Here is a 17,925-nt window from a genome sequence, read left to right on the forward strand (position 1 = left end):
CAAGAACTATATAAAGGACTCCGAAACACCCAGCAGGCGAGCCAGAGTCGGGAGGAGGTGGACAGTGCTTGCTGGAAGGTGTGGAGGAGAAGAGAATTGTTATTGTGTGCTATTTTGATGATTTGCCTGTTATTTGTGGCTGTGGTGCGTAGGGGCACTGTTTATAGAAGAAGAAAGGCATTAAAAAATCTTCTTGGTGCTTTTAAGCTGTGTCCTGCGTGTCTGTCTGTTGGGTTTAAGGGACAACAGTGACCCCTAGCGTCCACAATATATATGGATGCAGACACACTAGACAGACAAACATATAACATATACAGTAGGCTGGCTGTTTGTTGGTATTTAGAGTTCTTCTTTATCTTGGCACAGATAAAATTGTTTATAGTGCTAAGTCTTTATGGATGATGTCCAATGTTGTATGGAGTTATTGCTTTGTTTTTCTCCTGGTTCAAGTGGAGGATTCTTCATGCATTGGAGTGCACTCTTTCTCTTTGCTTCATGATCCTTGTCAGTGCTGTGCTGCTGCTTCCTCAGCTTGCCTTCTGCTGTCTTTTGCCACTTCATAGGGAAAAGGCACCACTCATTCTGGCCCAAGAGTTTAGATGCTGGAGTTACCTACTTCAAGTAATGACTGCTCCTGAGCAGACAGTGCTTAGCTTGGCAGACTGGATCCCAGCTCACAGACTCACAAAGAGAAAAGTTACTCAGCTTTGGAACTCAAAGCAAGAGGCTCATCACTTTTAGTTTGAGAGAAGATTTTAGAAAGTCATTTTGGAGAGTTCTCCTTCCCTGAGAGAATCTCTGACCGGGTGCCCCAAGAGAATCCCAATGAATTCAGGGAGTGTCCAGCAACTATCCCAGACAAAGAGAGAGATTCTTCTTCTACCTCACAAGATTAGGTGCATGTGGTTTTAAAGAAAGGTTGAACCATCTCCTGATTGGATTAAAGTCACTTCCAGTTACAAAATCAGTATCTTCTAACAGGTGGATTGTTCTGTCCATCTTATATGTCATCTCTTATTATAGGTCCATATCATTGTACTCATTTTTAAAAACTTAGGATATGATTCTAATATTATATAGTAGACTGTACTTTTTTACCAATTATAATTTTTATGTTATGTAAGCATGTATTGATTTTTTGTTATTCATTATTATTCTTGCTTAATTTAAGTTGTTTTTCTTTCCTTGTAATAATTTCTTTGTCAAATATTGTAAAGCACCCTGCATATGAAAATGAGCTATAGAAGTAAATGCTGTTGTTGCTGTATTCTTTTTTAAGAAGTTGCACTCAGTTTTACCATCAATTATCAGGAGCTTGAAATGGCCATACAGTAGTGTCAGCACCATGCGCCGCAATGAATGCTTTCTCTGCTTTTTACATGGCTCTTTCAGGTGGCTTGCTATCCTTAACAGGACTTTGCAGGCTTGCAATTTATATAGGCACCCCTCCCACTGGTGATGTAATGCCAGCTCACACTTGGGTGATTCATCCCTGGCTGATGTAAATTTTAAGTGCCCTTACATAGCCCTCTCGTTGAAGTTGCTGTCCCCAGCGACCAGTTCCAACTCCCTGGAACAGCGCACAAAGTCATTGAAATCGCAGTGTGGTCCTCTTTCTTGTTTCAGTCAAGCAGCTGGTGATGAGTGCACATCAGCAGGGATCATGAGCATTGGGTTGTCAAAAGGCACTGCTGTCATGTGGTACAGCAGAGGGGTTCAGTGCTGGTCAGTTGTAAACAAACAGGCAAACCTCCTGGTGGGAAGATGCAGATGTAACAGTCTCTTTGCTGTTTTCCTTCATTGGACGAGGGAGGCTGCAGGGAGACAAGAGAGGAAGGGTGTTGTGCTCTGGTTAATCCCGTATCGTTCCTTTGTAAAAGAGGGGTAATCTAATATGGGCATTAGGTATCAGCCCTAATGGATTCCAGCAGCAACATCTCCATTTTTGCTTGCCACTTTGTATTGACACAACAACGGCTAAAAGTTAAGACTAGTCTGACCTGCATTCACGGAGATACCCGTCAGTACTGGTCCCCTTCACCTATATCTAATACAAAGATGATATTGAGTAATGAATGGCCAGTGCTATGAGTATGTAGAAAAGTGAAAGTTAAGCTTTGTAATCTTGGCATCAAAGGATCACGACTGGCCACTGGATGTTACCATAGTGTAAAATGTGTGAGCTAGGATGGTGTTGGGGTGTGATTCAATGGCAAAAGACTGTAGTGTGGATGAAGATTCAGAGAGCATCTCCAGAGCATATCAAAATAAATTTGGGGAACTTACTACTTTAATGGTCATAGGGAATGATGGGAATGGGATACCTCAATTACAATTTCAGAAAAAGGACAGAATTCAGCCATTCATAAAATACTATCCAGTCCCATAGGAGTCAAGCTCACCTTAATTCAACTAAAAAAAAACTTATTTTGCTCAACATGAAGAATCCCAATTCACCATCTTTAATTTAGTGGAACAGTGAAAAAAATAAAATACTGTTTATGAGGATCTGTTCAGAAATTCTTCTGAACTAGGCAAGAACTTATTAATAGATAGATAGATAGATACTTTATTAATCCCAATGGGAAATTCACATTCTTCAGCAGCAGCATACTGATACAATAAATAATATTAAATTAAAGAATGATAATAATACAGGTGAAAAAAAACCAGACAATAACTATGTATAATGTTAAATATTAACGTTTACCCCCCCTGGTGGAATTAAAGAGTCGAATAGTTTGGGGGAGGTCTGTGACCAGCCTGTGCTCAGTTTTCTATTGTATTTGCTGTTTTAACCTATGTAAAGAACCATTTTAGATGGGGCTGCCCGGTCCTGAAGCTATATTATTGTAATTTGGTCAATTATGTTCTGTTATAATATTTTGTTTCCAAATAAAATAAATTAAATTTAACTATAAAATTTTAAATATTAATTGTACGTTGGCTAGTGTGGTAGCCATGTTTCAACTCCTTTCATCTTGTACAGTTTATACTTTGCCATAGATTTTCATTAAATGAACCACATTTCTGCAATAATAAAAGCACAGAACACTGTATAAACAGTATACAAGAAAATTAGTCACAGACTACCATCTCCTTCAAGGCTAAGTAACTAATTTTCCCTGCTTCTGCATAATCCACTATGATAAAGATGAGGTTATTATTAATGAAAATAAAACATGACAAGTACAAATATTTTATTTTTCATATATACAATTTAAATATTATATACATAGAATTTAATTAAAATATATAAAAATATGAAAAATAGCACAATAGTGGATTACATTTTCAGTGCTAAAAAGCTCTCTCATACTGATAAATGAGTGAGTGAATTATGCATTACACAGCATATAAGAGTATATCATTAAAAAAATACATTATTATGGTAACAGTAAAAAATGTCAATAAATTAAAGAAATGATATTCTTCATAGTGACATAGAGAGACACATAAAAGAGAATGAGAAAGTGCGTGAAAGAGATTATTCTTTACTACTGTAGGTTTAAGGAGAAGAGTGTAACTTTTTTTCTTTGACACAGTGGCAGTTTTTCATTTTGTTGAGCCGTCCAGACAGACAAGTTTTTGCTGAACATTCTCGCTCTGGCTTACAGCTACAAAGAAAGAAAAAACAAAAATAAAAGACATACCTTAAATGTTTTGAAGACTAATTAATAAAATAATTGCATCTTTCTGTACAAATGGAGACATGCAAAGCACACATATACTTACATAGATAAAATATAAAGTATCCCACATGTCAAGGCAGACCAAAATGACCATCATTGGTGACCTAACTTCTTAAGTGGGCACAACCACAGCTTTGATTTTTCCACTTTACAGTTACCAGGCTCTAATACTTTGATCTTGTGTGCTTTATACTTTATGACCTACAATGCCTTCCGTATATTTCCATTGGAAAAGCTGTTTCAAACAACGGATATATTTTATTAATATTATTTATGTTTTGTGGATCTCTGCAATCACCTTCCCTTGTATATATTAGTATTTCAATTTTGTATTCAGCTAAAGTGGGGTTTTTTTTATAGGCCTTTTCTTTAATTTTCACATTTTTATAATTTTCATAAAAATGAAACATTCATTAATATAGTGTAAGTCAAAACAAAAAAAATCACACGTTTATCAGCGTGTGATGTTTTCCTTATCTACAGTCATAGTTTTCTGAATAAAAATATATTAAAATTAAACACATTAATATGAAAAAGTGTTTAAAAAAGTTTCTTAAAATCATTTTGAGAACATATTACTTAAAAAAATCATTTTCTTCTACTGTATGCCTAAAAACTAAAGGTACCCCATACCACAGTTAAACAATACTGTGGGGGTTCTTCAAATGTAAATGTTTTAGTAAAAGTGCTTGGCAGATATTTCATTGGGATGACTAGGATTTAAAACGGTGCCACATTTTATGCAATGCTCTTTTGTCAAATGAAAAATAACAGCACAACTGTGCTCTATATTTTATGATGCAGACTCTACTTTCATAACTAAAACAAATCAACAAATGCAGTGTCTTTATCATTTGAATTATGGATAGTTAGTTCTGATAAGTTACAGAATGTACAGCAGTCAACTTTCTATGTCATAACTTCTTTGTACTTCTCTATTCCACTTATTCAGCTCTTTTGATTATGCAAGAAATAAAGCATTCTCAAAAATAAAAAAAGTGAATTTGCTTAATCAATGATCTATTATTAGGCCTATATTATTCTTTAATTAGCTCCTACTAAACTTACATCCTACTATCGATTTTTTTGTTTTTGACATCAACTCATCAATATGCTTTATGCTGCCTGATAACATACTGCAAATTAATTTTTAATCAACTATGTCATTAGAGAATTTTGCCACTGAGCACATTTTCAGACAGCAAATCTTACAGTATGACTAAAACATTTTTACATATATACAGTATAATATTATATACTAAGGACAGACTTTACAGTGTTTAGTCAGTCTGATCCATATTAAGCTATGCTTTTTATAGATGGGAGACAAATGTAAATCACCTGCAGGAATCTGGATCAAATGTTTTTTGATTCTTGGCACAGGTTTCAAAGCTTTCAGAACACTGACAGGTACAGTTCCCTGGATTTACGGACTGATTTGCTGGGCAATCCCTTCTGCAAACACATTCGCACTGATCTTCATCAAAGACCATATAGGGCCCACAGACTGCCAACTCAGCAATTGGAGACAGGTCTACAACAGAAGGAAATAGACATTCTTTTAGAGATTCAGTTTTTAGGTAATTTGATGAAGGTCTCATTTTGCCATTGTAATATAAAGATTAAAAGAATGTCTGCTTAAAAGTATGTTTGTTTTACAATACTGGTGATGGAAAAAAGTTTATATAAATAAATGGTACGACAGGGGTCATCAACTAGATTCAAAAGGGGCCAAATTCCTGCTGAGCAAATACCCTTTGGGCCACAGCCTACCCCCCAACCTGCCTCACATCCTTTAACAGATACACTCCTTTATTCATTCCTGCATACTCTCATTCAATCATGCACTCATTCAAATCACACGTATGTTAAGTGTATGTATAAGGGATGAGTGTATAAGTCACCACGGACTTATCTTATTTATTTGACCATGTAGATGTATTCAATTTATTCCCTGATATTATCTGTTCAGTGGCAATAAAAGTAAATATAGTATGGTGTAAAATCATGTTAAAAACAAAAAATCAAACATTGTAATACTAGTACTATATAAATTACTCAAAATATTTTCATTTACACTAGCTCTCCTGTAAAAAATATATTTTGTCAGCAAGTAACTTTGCCAGGTTTGTGATAGTTGTTTTGAGATTTACTGTATTCCTCTGTTTAGTATAAGGGGGAAACATTAGCTGTATAATAACATTTACTGAAGGGTGATATTTAATGAATAAGTCAGATGTGGTCCCCAAGGGAGGCTCCAGCACCCCAAACTTTCAACACAACAGGCTTGGACGCAAGTTCAGCAATAAATAAAGGCTTATTGGTCTGAAACTCTTACAATAAAAGTTTCCCACACCACAACCACAATTCTCACACTCAGCGTTCTCTGCCATCACTGTCTTCCTCTGCTCCTCTCTTCAGCTTTGTCCACTTCCCCCCAACTCTGGCTCCCAGATTAAAGCAGGGATGCAATTTTTATCTAATACCCAGAAGCACTTCCGGTGTCTCAAAGCTGTAGCTCAGAAGCACTACCAGGTGAGGTTGGAGCCCATCACACTAGGGATCATTAGTGTCCTCCGTGCCCCTTAGCAGCACCCACGGAACCCAACAGGGCTGAGCAGATGAACTCCAATTTCCAATGTGCTCTGTTGGAATCTGGGGATGATACCACCACCTGGGGGGCTGCCAGAATGCTGGGATGATACCACCACCTGGGGGGCTGCCAGCTAGCATTCCAGGGGAGACAATGTCCTGTGCAAGCTGTCTCCTCCTGTCCTTCCATGCTGTGGGCGTCCCAGCTGGGAAAGTTTCCCAGTATAGCTCCAGCTGAGTTGCCAGTCCCCATGTGGCGTCCTTCACTCAGATTAATTCAAATGTCACAAACTACTGAGGCTTCAATGTTCCAACTCTTTCCTTCCTTTATATTTTCTGTATGTCTTTGGACTGTGGGAGGAAACCGGAGCACCCGGAGGAAACCCACGCAGACATGGGGAAAACATGCAAACACCACGTAGGGAGGACCTGGGAAGCGAACCCGGGTCTCCTAACTGCAAGGCAGCAGCGCTACCACTGCGCCACCCCTACTTCATGAGATAGAAGTGCAAAATAAACAAGAATAGTTGTGTCAGATATTTGAAAAATTTAAATGTGTGCTTTAATTTAAATATATTAAATTCCATATATTTTTGATTGCAGTAGAAATTTGTCATTTTTCACCCTCTGATAGAGGTCCTAGTAGACTAGATCCCTAGTAAAGGACCAAAATTCAAAAATATGTGGGTAATCACTGACCATGAAACAGTGTAAAACAATACTACCCCACATGTTTACCTTTAAAATGTATCATTGTAAGCCTACTGTTAGTGGCACTTTGAGGGCTAGAATCACCGGTAAAGAATCACATGTCAAAAATATATCAAAATAGCATAAAATGACTGTCCTATATTACTAATCCACATTTTTTTTAGGTTTTGGGAAGAGCAGTAGCTTTGACCCCTCCTATCTCCATACAAGGTGAATTCCTGGGTTCAGTAGATATGGCATGCACAACTTCAAGTCCTTCTGATTACTTTTGCTGAGGACACCTCTTGGTTTACACTATTATCATAAGGGTGTAATTTCCAGTACAAAATAAGGTCCAAAAGTGTGCTAAGAATGATTTTGGGGAATAGAAATTAGCAAAGAACCTGAAAAATCTCAATGTCTTGCATAACTAGACATCAAGACATAGCACATGACATCCCATATGTGGGGATTTTTCTGTTCTGGTGAGTCAGAAGGTGCCATACAAAAAAAAAAAAAAAAAAAGAAGAAGCGATTTCAAAGCTTCAGAAGTAATTCTTAAGAACACAAATATACAAACAATAAAAATATATAAATTAAATTTGAATGTGAAACAAAACTTGGCTGTTTTACTCCTCCTTCTCTAAATACCTTGGTAATTTCAAACTCTGTCCTCCGAACTGAAAGGTGCCTGCCATTTTTTAACTAAATATATGAGGTGCTAACTTGGGAGATGTTTAGTAGACATTGTGCATATGACTGACACTTTAAGCAATCCAGAAAATTTTAAAAATAATTTACAAAAATGGCATAATCAATATATAAAAATACAATACCACACTTACTGTGTGCCATTTTGATTTTACCTCCCACCTACTATTTATTTAGCACTTTTTTCAGTTTACTTAAGTTTATTTTATATAATAGCCCTATGTGCTATTAGGCCATTTTTACTTTTGTAGGCCTAACCCAGTGTTTATTTCCCTTTGTTTTATCAGGTAGTTAAATCATCTTGAGCTGTACTTTACTTTGTTGCTTTAAGCAGTTTTGTGGTTTTGTCTATAAAGCACCTTGTTATAATGTGGTCCTAAAGGTTTACTATATAAAATAATTCATTATTAGACTCTGGTTCTGAATTGGACTAGGCAGATGAAGAAAATTAATTGATGGATGAATAATGACAATATGTCCTGCGGTGGGTTGGCACCCTGCCTGGGATTGGTTCCTGCCTTGTGCCCTGTGTTGGCTGGGATTGGCTCCAGCAGACCCCCGTGACCCTGTGTTCAGATTCAGCGGGTTGGAAGATGGATGGATGGATGGATAATGACAATGTTAACTACTCATACTCTTGCAAAATTTTTAAAAGCAGTTACTTTATTTATGACAGTTTTCAACCAGTAGACAATGGAACTATGAGGGAAATTGTTTTGTAAATGGAAATTTAAAAATAAAAAGACAACATTAGCCAATATTGTCATAGTTATGCAATTTTTACTGTGTATCCATTCAGCAAACTTTGTATATTTTAATTACTTAGGTCAGAAAATTACATTATTTCACTTAATTTCATGTTCCAAAAGGTCATGTAGATTTTTGAGGATTTGTGGTACATGTATTTCATTTATGTAAGCCACAAGCTGTAAAAGAATGGGAACTTCTGGCTTATTCCATATCAAAAACTATACATGTCAAATTAATTTATGCTGTACAACTTAAAATGAATGTTTATATTAATGTTTTACATTTATCTGTCATATTTAAACACTGAATAGCATTCTCATGTATATAATGTCTAGTCTTTATTGTGGGCTTGTACAGTAGGCTTAGAAGTCTATTTTTAATTAAATCTTTAGATTCAAATATCATTCTTGACTTGCTCCATGTCTCTGGATGGAGAATCTATATGCAGTTCAAAATAATAAAAATGTTAATATTTCTTATTACAGTATGTTATTTTGTTCCTGTTAAGCAAATTAAAGGGATGTTTACCATTGGATCAAGGTGAAATGACAGAAAATTGTCATAAGTGAGTTAATTTAAAATCTTTGGGGTCAAGAAGCAATTTCCCTGCAACCTTTGTTCTGTTATGGAATACTTCATTACTAAATAATAAGAAAAAATGCAGTGTGAGTCTGCAGAGACCATATGATAATTCCCCCACTTTGGACTTCAAAATAAAGTTATTATCTGAATGCTTACCTTCACGGATTCTCCTCTGTGGATGTGGCAGACATTGACAGGCTTCACTGTGCCAGATCTGACCATGTGGACAGGGCTTTGGGGATTGACTGCAACTGAAATACAAAAAAAAATATTATTTCAGACAGATGGTCATTTTCGACTGTAATTGATGATATGTGAATGCGGTAAATGCAAAGTCCATAGGTAAGCTGTAACTGTCAACAACCTCAGTCTAAAATCTTTAATGTGACAGGCTGTATTATAAGCATAACTAATGAAAACTTGATAGAGAATTTGTAGGAATCCACTTGACAGATATGGAGTCCTTCAAAGGATGAAAATATTTAGCAAGTACTCCTTCTGTATCAGCGGAAATGTCCTTCAGTCCCATGGTTTGCATATTTTCCATATAATTCAAGGTTCTCTAGGATCAGGCAGAATGATAGCCAAAACAGTATTAAAAAAACTCTTTTAAAAATAAATAAATAAATAATGTAAAACAGCCTCTGATAGGTTTAAATGTGAATTGTAATTCAGGTATGCAGTATGTCAGGGTACCAGAACAACAATACTATTCCCAGTACCCCCAGGGTGGGAGGAGTGATGTAGCAAGGTATCTTTCACTTCAGAAAATTAGTGACCAGAAATTCTGCACTGCTACTGCTATAAGTAAACCAAAAGAAATAATTGAAACTTCAGTAGTAAATGGTAGAGAGAAATTATTATCCAACAATGTTAATTTAATTTTGAAAGCATAAAACTAAATATGAAATATCTAAATATGCAAAGTATTTTACTATAACCATAACTCCCTACATAGAAGTAAGGGCAACTCATCAATAGTGTCATATTCAGTTGCTAGTAGACAATATTTCCATTGCTAATACTACAAACTGAGCTAAAGCTTCAGACATGTGAGTGGTTTCATGCTATTTTACATGTTTACATGAAAAATTCACCTGAAATGCTAGCTGTTTGTAGATAACCAAAGTGTCAAGAATTAGTGATAAACTGTTTTACTTCCAAATTTCCTTTAGTTATCATAAATATTACTGAGAAATGTGTAACACATATTTTCTGAAATTAAAACCTTTGTTGCTTCAAAGTGAATGTATTTGGGAAGTTATAAGGTTTACTTCACGTTTGCACTGATGCCCTGCATTTATAAATAAATATAAATTTCTAACAATATTGAACTTAAGAAAATAATTTCCCTTTCAAATTACAGTAATGTATTCCGTAATTGTGAAAAACATTGGTTTGACTTGGAAAATACTGAGTTTTCCTTTAAAACCAACCCAACCTTAGCTAAAACTATTAAATAAACTTACCAAATTTATAATCTATTTAAATTCAGAGTTTAAAAAAAAAAGTCAACTGATTATGCAGAGTCCCACATACTTCCTAAAATGAAAGCCAGAGTTCAGATTTTACACAGTAACTATGAAGTGTAAGAAACGTAAAGAGCAACCCAGCTGATTTTCTGATAATATACTTTAGCCTGTCCCAGGTTATAGTGTTTTATTCTTCATTTATATTATATATATATATATATATATATATATATATATTGCATTTTAGGAGATTAGCTTTTTGATTTTTTTCTACTTGGTTATTTTGGTATGTTCAATTGGTTGTGCTCCAGTTCACTTATACTTTTTCTTTGTTGAAACCCAAACTGCAGACTTGTTGAAACAAACACTGGCACATAATAATAATAAAAGAGACCTAACACAATGAAACCCCATACTATGACCTGTCATAAACACACCCAAATTAGCATTTGTCCCTGGGCATTTTGGCATCTACATCTAAAGATACTAAAGCGTTCAGGCTTACAATTAAATGGAGTCTGAAATAATGAGATAATGAGAGATAAGGAGGAAGAGAATTGTAAGAAAAGGACAGGAGACAAGAGAGAAGTGAATTCTAAAACAGGCCGAGGTCGAAACCAGAAAAGCAACATGCTAAAACCCAAAACACTATTCAATGTCAAAAAACTCACTAAGATATGATACCAAAAACCCTAAAAAACATTAAAACACAGTTAAGTTAATTTGTTATTCATCCAGAAACTTTAATAATGCAGATAGAGAATTAGACGATTTTTGTCATATCTTGCCAACACCCACTCAAGAAGTTTTTCATCCAATGACAAGGTTATAAAGGCACCATAATTGTTCAGCGTGATACATTTGGGGCTGCTGATCGAAGCCCCAACGGCACTGATGTAAAAATCACATGATTCCCAGAAAATCTACCTGAGTGAGGAACCTGAGGCTCTCTAGCCCTACCACCAGCAAGGGCAGTAGTGGGGTTGCTCAATGTATCAAAATGTTTCTGGGTTTGAGCAAATTCCAAAAGTATTTACTGAAGTGAGGCAAATTACATTACATTACATCACTGACCTACTGTTTTGTTATCGTAACATCTTTTTGAATTTGTTTAATCTCCCCAAAACTCTCTTCATCTTGAGGTCCCACATTTTTCATCCAGACTTATATTGTACCAGAGTTAAAGAGGCAGAGAATTGTAAGAAAAATACTGAAGAGAAAGAGAGAAGCAAATACCGAAACAGGCTGAGGTCAAAACCAGAAAAGCAACAAAATCTCAATCCCAAAGCCCAACACCCCATTAATTATGAAAAAACTCACTAATGTGATACCAAAAAAAGTAAAAAAAAAACTGTTAAAACACAGAGAAAAATTTTGTTATTCATTCAGAAAATTCGACAACGCAGATAGTGCAATAACATTAAATAGTAATTATTTGCTGAAATCACTGCTGTTAGTTGATGCATTAGCAACCTGGATTGTTGCTAACCACAAAGGAAAAAAGAATTTTCAAAAAATAAAGATGATCCGCTGTGGCAACCCTTAATGGGAGCAGCCGAATGAAGAAGAAGAAGAAGAAGAAGAAGAAGAAGAAAAAATACTGATCAAATAGTAACACACTGAGACAGGTTTCAAGACCAAAAAACACAGCAAAAACCAGTGCTACACTGTGAAATGTACAGTGCATCTGGAAAGCATTCACAGCGCATCACTTTTTCCACATTTTGTTACATTACAGCCTTATTCCAAAATGGATTAAATTCATTTTTTTCCTCAGAATTCTATACACAACACCCCATAATGACAACGTGAAAAAAGTTTACTTGAGGTTTTTGCAAATTTATTAAAAATAAAAAAACTGATAAATCCCATGTACATAAGTATTCACAGCCTTTGCTCAATACTTTGTCGATGCACCTTTGGCAGCAATTACAGCCTCAAGTCTTTTTGAATATGATGCCACAAGCTTGGCACACCTATCCTTGGCCAGTTTTGCCCATTCTTCTTTGCAGCACCTCTCAATCTCCATCAGGTTGGATGGGAAACATCAGTGCACAGCCATTTTAAGATCTCTCCAGAGATGTTCAATCGGATTCAAGTCTGGGCTCTGGCTGGGCCACCCAAGGACATTCACAGAGTTGTCCTGAAGCCACTCATTTGATATCTTGGCTGTGTGCTTAGGGTCGTTGTCCTGCTGAAAGATGAACCGTCGCCCTAGTCTGAGGTCAAGAGCGCTCTGGAGCAGGTTTTCATCCAGGATGTCTCTGTACATTGCTGCAGTCATCTTTCCCTTTATCCTGACTAATCTCCCAGTTCCTGCCGCTGAAAAATATCCCCACAGCATGATGCTGCCACCACCATGCTTCACTGTAGGGATAGTATTGGCCTAGTGATGAGCGGTGCCTGGTTTCCTCCAAACGTGACGCCTGGCATTCACACCAAAGAGTTCAATCTTTGTCTCATCAGACCAGAGAATTTTCTTTCTCATGGTCTGAGAGTCCTTCAGGTGCCTTTTGACAAACTCCAGGTGGGCTGCCATGTGCCTTTTACTAAGGAGTGGCTTCCGTCTGGCCACTCTACCATACAGGCCTGATTGGTGGATTGCTGCAGAGATGGTTGTCCTTCTGAAAGGTTCTCCTCTCTCCACAGAGGAACTCTGGAGCTCTGACAGAGTGACCATTGGGTTCTTGGTCACCTCCCTGACTAAGGCCCTTCTCCCCCGATCGCTCAGTTTAGATGGCCAGCCAGCTCTAGGAAGAGTCCTGGTGGTTTCAAACTTCTTCCACTTACGAATGATGGAGGCCGCTGTGCTCATTGGGGCCTTCAAAGCAGCAGAAATTTTTCTGTAACCTTCCCCAGATTTGTGCCTCGAGACAATCCTGTCTCGGAGGTCTACAGACAATTCCTTTGACTTCATGCTTGGTTTGTGCTCTGACAGGAACTGTCAACTGTGGGACCTTATATAGACAGGTGTGTGCTTTTCCAAATCATGTCCAATCAACTGAATTTACCACAGGTGGACTCCAATTAAGCTGCAGAAACATCTCAAGGATGATCAGGGGAAACAGGATGCACCTGAGCTCAATTTTGAGCTTCACGGCAAAGGCTGTGAATACTTATGTACATGTGCTTTCTCAATTTTTGTATTTTTAATAAATTTGCAAAAATCTCAAGTAAACTTTTTTTCACGTTGTCATTATGAGGTGTTGTGTGTAGAATTCTGAGGAAAAAATGAATTTAATCCATTTTGGAATAAGGCTGTAACATAACAAAATGTGGAAAAAGTGATGCGCTGTGAATACTTTCCGGATGCACTGTAATTATTTAAAAGAAAAACATTTTTATTGGCTTCATTAATAAATAACAATGCTACTTTTATTTGAAAAAAAAAACTAGTAAAGTTTGGAGATCCTGCCTAGGTTTTCATCAGTGGTAGATAGTATAGTGTCCAAATCAGCTACTGAGGGAAGTTTAGGAAAGTTGACCAAGTTTCTTTCAGAAAGGCTCTAACTCTTATATAGTAAAAGAACCGTGTGGATGTAAAATTATATTTGAGGTACAGTCAATCAGAGAATGCAAACATACTGTCAATATAAAAATCTCTAATGGTCCCAATAGCAAGTGCCAACCAAGAATTCAAGGAAGAGTTATGTCAGGATTTCCTCATCATGGCTAACTACGCTAGCAGTTCATTTGGATTCCTAGTTTCATAGCATATACATTTACTACCTTGTAATATAGTTTAGTCTGTATAATACAATCATGAAAAGAAGAAGAAAAGTATGGCAGGTGCATAAAATATGGAAAAGAAAACTTATGTATAAAACTTCTTACCTGTCCACTGCTTGGTGTGGAGCATGCCGCCGGATAACGGAGGGTGACATACATTTGCAGGATGTGTGATTAGCAATCCTTACATAGACAGGCTGTGGAATATACGTCACTGACAATGCAATTTCAAATACCTGTAATTGAAAAATTATTACATCATTTGTGAAAATTATGCTCATAAGAGGAAATACTAACAGATAATTAATTTTTTTGGTTAAAAACCAACATCAGGAAACTGCTTTAAAACTGTAAATTATGCCTACCATTTTACAATTTAAGTTAGCCATATACTTCAGCTTTCTGAATTAATGATGTCCAAACCAAACAAGAAACTAACTGCAACAACTGCAACTGTAATTTAAAGTATATTTAAAAATATTCATTATTTCTTTTAAGAAAATACAAATACTATGACTATGGAAAGAGAGCAAGGCTCACAAAGACTGATTTGGATGTTCATATATTGAAATCATTATTTACAAGAAATTTGTTTTCTTCTTCAACATGTTGAAGACTGTTTTTTTTAAATATGCACAAAACAGGCTCTTGTACAGCATAATCACAGATATCTTTAAACTTTTTTAAAGGATAAGTTTGTATTTTTCAAGTCAAAGTTATTTTATCAAAATCATGGTGTACATTAATTTGCCATTGCAAATTGTGTTCTAAAGTAAACAGTTTTTTTTTTATAAATATTAAAAATACAGTGGTTGTGTTTGCAGTTTAAAATGGGGTCCAAAGGGCATGTGTCTAAATGTAAAAGAAAAGATTTAAAACTTACCAAATATGTGTACTTTCAGACAACAAAAGTATTGATTTCAGAAAATACAAGAAAAACAAACAAGATGGCACTGTAATGACTTGATTGTCATAAAGGTATAATATATTGAGGGGTGAATAAAAACTGAAAATGCAAAAGTAGTTAATTGAGATCCCCAAAATCAGTTTAGAAAAGTACAGTTTAATGGGGAAGGTGAAATGTATCTTCATCTTCATAATGAAGCAAATCACTGATACAGAATGACAGTACAACACACGAACTTTGGATTTCCCTGTCTGTTCTCACTACCTTTTATGAGTGTACAGTGGATTCTATCCTTACTGGTTGCATAACATCATAATATATGACATGTGCTCTACTCAAAATCATATAACACTGAAGACTGCAGGCAGCACAGATCATTAACTGCACCAAATGGCCTTCTGCTCAAAACCTCTGTAATACACACTGCCTTTAGGAAGGCAAACATGATTACTGAAGACCACAGCCATTCTGCACGGTGGATATTCTCACTCCTCCTTTCAAAGAAATGGAATAAGACTTGTCAGACTTACATTAGCAGTTTTAGAGACTGTGTCAATTCACAGATCACAAGATTGCCAAACAGCCAGTCGCAATAACAATTTATGAATGTGTTCTTGTATGTGCAAATTGTATGTAATTGTATATATATGTAGCATTCAATGAGTATTTTTCTTTTGTATCTTTTCTTAGCACTGCATCTCTGTCACTATTCTGAGAAGACCTGCAAGTAAGAAAAGTCATTGCAGTATGTCCACATGACAATAAACTTGAAGTAAAATCTTTCCCTAACTGCTGGAAAGTAAACACTCAGTATAACAATTTCAGCATTTGCAAGCTCCAACCCTAAAATTACAACCCTATGGACCAAAGGCTGATGCAGTGGAGAACATGCAATGATATGAAAAACACTGCTGGATTTATAATGGCAGACTCTTACAAAATAAAATTTTTTTTCTGAAAATTACACAAATATGCTATTTATGGTATTTATATTTGAAAATGCTCTGTAATACTCAAGAACAATTTTGACTTGAACAATGGACATATTCTGTAAGCTTTAAAGCTTTTGATTTTGGTTTGGATGTGTGTCCTCTAAACACACATATAGTATATATATATACAGTATACACATATATATGTACATAAAAAATACTTAATTTTAGATCATAATATCCTGTGGCAAATTAATGTACACCATGTTTGTTGAACATAAGCAAACTTATTCTTTAATGTGTTGGTTACATTGAACAGTAACAATTAAATGGCAACTAGTTAATAAAAATGAATCAGTATTGAACAAATGGTGACTAAATAGTTTGTTTGTTGAGTAACATTTACATACCATTCTCAAACCCCTTTATTCAGGGTTACAGGGGTTGGAACACTGTGTTAGTGTTGGGCTCAAAAAAAAAAAAATAATCAGCCCTGGACGCGGTGTCAGTATATCACTCATTCACATCTCCCCACACATATTATACCAGCTCAGAGTATTTCTTCACTATTCATGCTAGCAATGACAATGACCCAGTGCATAATAATTCAATGTACACTGGGTATAGTCTAGTCAGTATCAAATATCAACTACTAACAGTTATTTTTGTGTATAAAAAATGTATGTTTGAATGTAATAAGTACCTCAACAATTTGTTATATTACTTTAGAGAAATTTTAATTAAAAGTCAGTTGGTCAGATAGTAAATAATATGGTATAGATTAGTAACAGAAATAAAGCATCTTGTTGTAACATTTGTTTTCTCTTGTTCAAAAAAAAATCTTGATTCTAAAACTTTAGATTTCTAAACTTAAATCAGGAAAAGTTTTAAACATAACAGAAACTTTAGGTTAACCAATAAACACCTGCTGATTTTTATAGGGTTTCTAACAACCAGCTCCCATTGACTGATTCCACTACAGGGCTTATTGTTCTTTCAAAAGGCTAATCCTCTGCTGGGGTGCTTTTGAACTCTTTAAACCGAGAGGCAGTACTACAACACAAATGAGCTGTACTACTCTAGATGTAATTATCAAGTCATTTGAAAGACAGTCAAATATATAGAAAATGCCCTTTCTTTCTTCTAAATATAATCCTGGTATTACCAAATTACGAGACACCACAAGTCAGCTCACAGAGCCATGTCTATACAGCTAATAACAGTGTATAGCCTTGGCCAATAAGTTTAATATTTTTAATACTGATGCTCAAAATAGGTTTGCTTGGTAGTAGTTTAGCCCCTTTGTTTCAAGCATACTGATTTATTTGTCTAAATAAAAAGTACAAATTTTTTTACTTACTGTTTTTGTAACATAGGAGACACTGGTGTTTCTACAAGATAAGCTTTCTTCATTACAGCATCCTCCACATCTGAAAACTGATACACATGCAGGTTTGAAGAATATATTTGTGTTGGTGCCAAGCTCCTTAGCAACATCTACAACAACCTCTCTGGGCATACATAGTGTTCTCTGCCATTCTTCATCTATTGCTGAAAGGAAAGAGTTAAAGTTACATTGATAGGTCTTCTGCATATGTATGTCAAATGGGTTGCTGTACCATTTCACGTATTCTGTTTTTAAAACTCTACACTTCATTAAGTAACTCATATAGTATTCAACTCATTTATGGCTAATTCACAATAATGAAGACTGTTAACAAATCACAATTACTTTTGTATTAGGAAATGTATATGAAAAGGTAACTCCTACCAAAGACTTTTGAGCCATGAGCCAATAACCATAGCACCAAAAAGCTGCTCCCTTTGTTCATGTGAAGAAGTAATGTTTTATTAAAAGCTCCTAAAGG

At 35.6% G+C, this 17,925-nt stretch overlaps 1 protein-coding gene across 1 annotated transcript in view; it reads right to left on the minus strand.

The window, feature by feature from the left end:
* Window positions 1–3,374: 3,374 nt before the first annotated feature.
* vegfd (vascular endothelial growth factor D) overlaps window positions 3,375–17,925 on the minus strand; it is a 67,059-nt gene continuing 52,508 nt past the window's right edge. Inside the window, exons 3-7 of the mRNA XM_028799801.2 lie at window positions 17,418–17,608; window positions 14,324–14,454; window positions 9,174–9,268; window positions 5,034–5,226; window positions 3,375–3,617 (exon numbers count right to left, since the gene is read on the minus strand). Coding sequence (XP_028655634.1) covers window positions 3,509–3,617; window positions 5,034–5,226; window positions 9,174–9,268; window positions 14,324–14,454; window positions 17,418–17,608 — 719 coding nt within the window. The 3' untranslated portion in view covers window positions 3,375–3,508. The remainder of the gene's footprint in view (window positions 3,618–5,033; window positions 5,227–9,173; window positions 9,269–14,323; window positions 14,455–17,417; window positions 17,609–17,925) is intronic.

Source organism: Erpetoichthys calabaricus, chromosome 4, assembly GCF_900747795.2.
Source record: "Erpetoichthys calabaricus chromosome 4, fErpCal1.3, whole genome shotgun sequence".
Classification (NCBI taxonomy): domain Eukaryota; kingdom Metazoa; phylum Chordata; class Cladistia; order Polypteriformes; family Polypteridae; genus Erpetoichthys; species Erpetoichthys calabaricus.